General features: G+C 41.3%; 1 protein-coding gene across 1 annotated transcript; it reads right to left on the bottom strand.

Annotated features, from left to right (window-relative positions):
- Positions 1-280: 280 nt before the first annotated feature.
- Positions 281-4529, bottom strand: nup42 (nucleoporin 42; the record flags this gene model as incomplete). The annotated part of the gene is made up of 7 exons (XM_079231732.1): positions 281-1362; positions 2185-2281; positions 2389-2475; positions 2682-2758; positions 2848-2936; positions 3040-3460; positions 4358-4529. 7 exons carry the CDS (start codon positions 4527-4529, stop codon positions 818-820), a joined length of 1488 nt encoding a protein of 495 aa, XP_079087858.1. The 3' UTR covers positions 281-817.
- Between the last annotated feature and the right edge of the window lie 890 nt (positions 4530-5419).

Below are 5419 nucleotides of genomic sequence, written 5' to 3'. Positions count from 1 at the left end.
TCACTGTCATCCATGCACTATCACACTTTCCTCTCTCTGGCGGATGAAGGCCTGCAAGCTGCTGTGCAGTTGTTACAGGAGCATCACGTTACAGTGAGAGTAAAAACACACACAAAAGGAGAATGATCAGTCTGAAGCGACAAACTACATCTTCTAAGTTACACAGCTAGTGTCTGTGCTTCACAAAAACATTAAAAAAGTGCTTGTATTCTGACACCCTCTCCTGGTGTAATTGTGCAATGACAACCTTTATGAATGCAGTCAGTTTATTGGAGGAGATTCTATTATTCTACCATGAAGCATTCAGTGAAATACATTTCTAGTTTAGAGGACATTATAGACCTCATTGTGGCAGGCATTTTGTGCAGATACAAGTTTCCAACCAAATTCAAGGCATGTTTTTATTGTATTATAGTTGTTAGATCACATTATCATGCAAACAAACCTTCAGAAACGTCGCTCATCAACTGATCTGTTAACTATCAGCCTCTTAACAAATAAGGAAAATTCAGATTCAGAACAATCCCGAAAGTCAATCATTCGAAAATAGAAGTTTATGTGACAAACGACATCTAAAAATATGTACTATGTATTGTACAGCTGTACCTGAAGCTCACTTTGCATAAACACAAACATCCTACATTTAGCATGTTTTCCCTGCTAGAATTGATTTGAAGTATTTGTATAATAAACATTAGCCAGATCTTTAAACATTTAATAATGACTTTAATTTAATCAGAAGCACTATGCAGAAAAAATGTTTTACTTTGTATCATTTCAATATATTTAAAAAATCCTGTGAATCCTTCCAACAGCATCAAACCACCAGCATGTCAGCTGGGGGAGGCTTTAAAGGAATCTGGCCGAGAGTGAACCTCTTAGCCTTGAACTGATTCAGTTCCTCTGGAGTCATGTTGCTCTGATCTGAAAACAGACTGTTCGATGCCCCGCCGGCAGACACCACTCCTGCTGCAGGTGGAGCAGCGGTCTTCCCAAACCCTCCACTGGTCTGTTCAAAAATACTGCCGCTTCCTGCTGAGGCAGGTGCTTCAGCCCCAAAACCGCTCCCAAATCCTGCTCCTCTGGCGTTTTGTGTCGAGGTGAAACTGAACCCAGAAGCAGAGCCAAATCCTGAAGTGGCTGCTGGCTTGTTGGTGGACGGAACAGCAAAGGAGAAAGACGATGCATTAGGAGCTGAGGAGGGCGCAGTGGTGGAACCAAACCCGGAGGGTGGTTGTGTCGGAGATGCCAAGGCACTGCCGAAACCTCCGGAGGAGGGCGGTGCCGCCGAGGAACCAAACCCACCGCTTGGAGCAGCAAAGCTGAAAGTGTTGGCTGTGGCCGGTGCTGGAGCCCCAAAGCCTGGATGCTCAGAAAGAGTTAGAATTAACACATGCGCAATGGCGCGTATGAATTTGAGTAACAGATCATTATATTCAGATAGGACATGTAGTAAGATCATCTGCTCAAGCCTGCATTCATGAGAGATACTTTAATTGAAGCAATAGTTTTTTTTCTTGCATAAAGTTAGATGAAGCAACTCATATCTGTCCATTGAATATGACTCTACAGTCAGCAGCCGTCTAGTTAAAATATAGTAGCCCCCCAAAAAATGATATATATATATATATATATATATATATATATATAGCGCTATAGATATATATATATATATATATATATATATATATATATATATATCATTTTTTGGGGGGCTGCACGGTTTGGCTCACAGCAAGAGGGGCCCGGGTTCAATCCCCAATCCTGGGCAGTCCTGTGTGGAGTTTGCATGTTTTCTCTGTGGCAATGTGGGTTCCCTCTGGGTTCTCCGGCTTCCTCCCAGACACCAAAGACATGCAGCTGAGGTTAATTGGAGACTCAAAAATTGCCCGTAGATGTGAATGTGAGCATGAATGGTTGTCTGTCTCTATATGTGCCCTGCGATAAACTGGTGACCTGTGCAGGGTGAAACCTGCCTTCACCCAATGTCAGCTGGGATCAGCTCCAGCACTAAATAAGACATGCGGTTTGGATGATGGAATTTAGTTTTTTCTTTAATCCACACAAAAGACGTGTATAAAATAACTGACTATTTATTGGCAAGGAGCAGGTGCCTCTTTTGATACTTTGTAAAATAAAAGGTTTCCCTTCTCCTGTTACAATAAAGCAATACTTAATCTTCACCTTTGCTTTCCATGCTGGGTGTAGCAGATCCAAATACAGCAGCTGAACCAAAGTCACTCGAGGATGCCTGAGGTGCTGGGTTGTTTAACTCTGCGAGCTGCAAAAAAAGGAAATATAAAAACATGTTTACTGACTTGTTGTCTTTCACACTAATGGATGGGAGTATTGTTACAGTAACTGTGTGTGTGTGTGTCTGTGTCTCACCAAAGCTGTGCGGGTGGCTGGATTCATGACCTTCAGTTCCTGGACTCTGCTTCTCCACTGGTTGAGCAACTGATTGACAGCATTAACCTGAACAAAGGAAACAGGAGTTTCATACATTCAGCTTTTACACAATAACAAAGAAACAACCCACAATATTGAACATTAAGATGTCACCTATCATCTCCACTGAAAAATATACATGTATCCATACAGAGGAGTCAAGTCTCTCCAGAAATACATAGGAGACGGTCTCCTCTTTAGACCAATATTAGGAGTGAGATCAATACACTCACATAGCTCTGCACATCTCCTAAAGCTGTTCTGGAGAGATACTCCAGCCTGAGCTCTTCTGGGGAGAGGTCAGTGAAACCTGCAGACAAGAAATATCAAACATAATCAGGTCTAGTGTCTACCTATAACAACCCAAACCATGGAATCAAATGTGTATTTGATACAGACCAGATAAAGGTGCCTTGGAGCCGGAATAACACGAAAAGCCCCACTGCCCCGAACTCTCCCAAATATCCATGTCCATTTGGATGGTCTCCCTGCGTGAGCGTGAGACAGATCACATGAATGAATTTCTTATGATGAAATTATTTTTTGTATGCTACACAACTAAAAAATAAAAATAAAAAAAAACAGACTCACAGTTTTTTGTCATCATCTTCCTCACCGACTGGCACCTGCTGTCCCCTTTCAAAGGAACTGGGAGTACCAAGCGTTGAAAATCTGTTTTGAGCAGGGAAGCTTGCATTATCTCTTCTCCCTGCACCTCCTCCTCGGCCCCAGTCAGTCTCGGTGGCGGCGGCGGCAACTCCTCCTCCTCGGCCCCAGTCGTTCCCGCCACCTCCTCCTCCACCTCCTTTGCCCCAGTCAGTCCCTCCTCCTCCTCTTCCTCCTCCTCTGCCCCAGTCATTCCCTCCTCCTCCTCCAGCTCCAGCTCGACCCCAGTCAGCTCCTCCACTTCCTCCTTGACCCCATTCCTCAGTTCCATGAGAAGAGAAAGATGATGGCTGGATATAGTTTCCTTTTTGCTGAGAAGGATTCACCCAAACTCTGTTTCCAAACCCTGAAACCAAGATGCACACAAAAAACTGTCAATAATGAGGAAAAAAAACAGCTTTATGTTAAACCATGACAACTATTCTATTGTAATTGAACTACTGGCACGTCTGTCTACTCTGTATGACACCTATAGCATGGCTGTCTGTCCCGAAAGAGACACGTCCCTCCACTGTGTTGCCCTTATTTCAGCTCAATAACTGTACTTCTTCCAGAACTGACAGGCATTGTGAAGCCCTTTAACAAATGTGTGATTTTAGCTTATATAAATACATTTAACAGCAAACATTATTTTCTTCTATTTTGTAATTACACTATTGTTTCACTGTACCCCCTTTATTGCTTAGATTTGGTAAGAGCACTGCTTTGAATGTCCCACTTGTTATACACACATGCAAAGTCACCAATGCAGACAACATGAAATACAACACCAGACAGACGGCTAATTGCCGTCACTAAGGAGACACACTTGAATGGCATCTAGAACAAATGCCCTGCAGTAAACCTTTCCTTCGTGAACGTTGTCATGTTTTCGTTCAAACAGTTTTTAATAAACAGATGATGATGGACGTCTCTGGTAATTTCGCTAGTTTGTGGCGCTGCTCAGCTGTACTATACTGAGAGGGTCTAATATTTAGCCTGATCTTATTGATGTAAAGTAGTCGAGATTAAGAACCTAAATGCTTGACTCCACTTGCTGGAAATATTACAGCTTAGTTGCCCATAATGACTTCGAAACTTTAGTGAACGACCTTCTATGTCCTGTAGCAATGTCAACACATGAGAAGCGGAAGTTAAGTCTGCCTGTTTCGTAAACTGCTAGCTAGCCAACGCAGCAAGATTTGACATAAAAAGAGACCAGTTAACGTCACATAAATACAGTTTACGTGTAGCTTTACTTTACCTCCACCTCCTCTGGACTGCTGCTGCTGAGGAGCGGAGTTGTAGCTGGTGTTGTTGTTGTTGTATCCTCCACCACCTCCTCCTCTACCGCTGCCTCCTCCCGCCGGATGGTCATTCCAACATGTGTCCCCGTAGCGACAACGGCCCTGAACAAAGAAATTGCACACAGGCATTTCTGCAGCGTGTTGGTTTCTGTCACGCGCAGTGTTTTTTATCCGCGCCTCCAATGTTTTCGTGCGACTCGGCTCACAGAAACGCAGAAACTGGTGTCGCAGAAGATTTACGTCACCGGTCACAAGGCCAAAAGGCGGAAAAAGAACGATTGTATTCGTTCATCACTTTTGAATGTATATAAATATGCATCTATGTACCTAGTGATTTTTGTTTACATATATTATTATTATTGATTATTATATTTTTAAATATATTACTGATTATTATATATTTAAATATATTACTGATTATTATATGAATATATCAAAAATAATGATACTACATGTAAGCTATTATTGTGAGTATTTAAACAGATCTCTAGGAAGCAGTGTTCTGGTGTATGTTTCTGGGGCTTTTATTGTGAAGGGACAAACGGAAAAAGAAGATGGAAGGAAATGGTCTAGTGGTGTGTGTGACAAGAATTAAAGCGGTGGCCGTCTTGTGCAAACTACTAGTGATGGGAATTCTGGCTCTTTTTAGAGAACCGGCTCTTTTGGCTCGGCTCACTAAAAAGAGCCGGCTCTTTCGGCTCCCAAATGGCTCTTTAGATTTTTTGGTGCTTAAATTAATTTATTACCAACAATAATGTAAAATGATGCGCAATATGAATTACTAATGTAAAAAAAACATGCACTATATCAAATGTGTATTATATAAATACACTTTTATTTATACACTCTAAAGAGTGATACAAAAAAATTAGAAAGTGTAAAAACAAACGTTTAACTATTTACAAATTAACTTAAGTAACTTTTAACTATTTTAAACGTTTAGCTTTTTAATACTTAACACATTTAAAGTGAAACAACATACAGAAGCTTACAGAATCACACAACAAAATAAAAACAAA

This window comes from Taurulus bubalis (genome assembly GCF_910589615.1).
Source record: "Taurulus bubalis genome assembly, chromosome: 16".
Classification (NCBI taxonomy): Eukaryota; Metazoa; Chordata; class Actinopteri; order Perciformes; family Cottidae; genus Taurulus; species Taurulus bubalis.
This window is presented reverse-complemented; position numbering and strand designations above follow the sequence as displayed.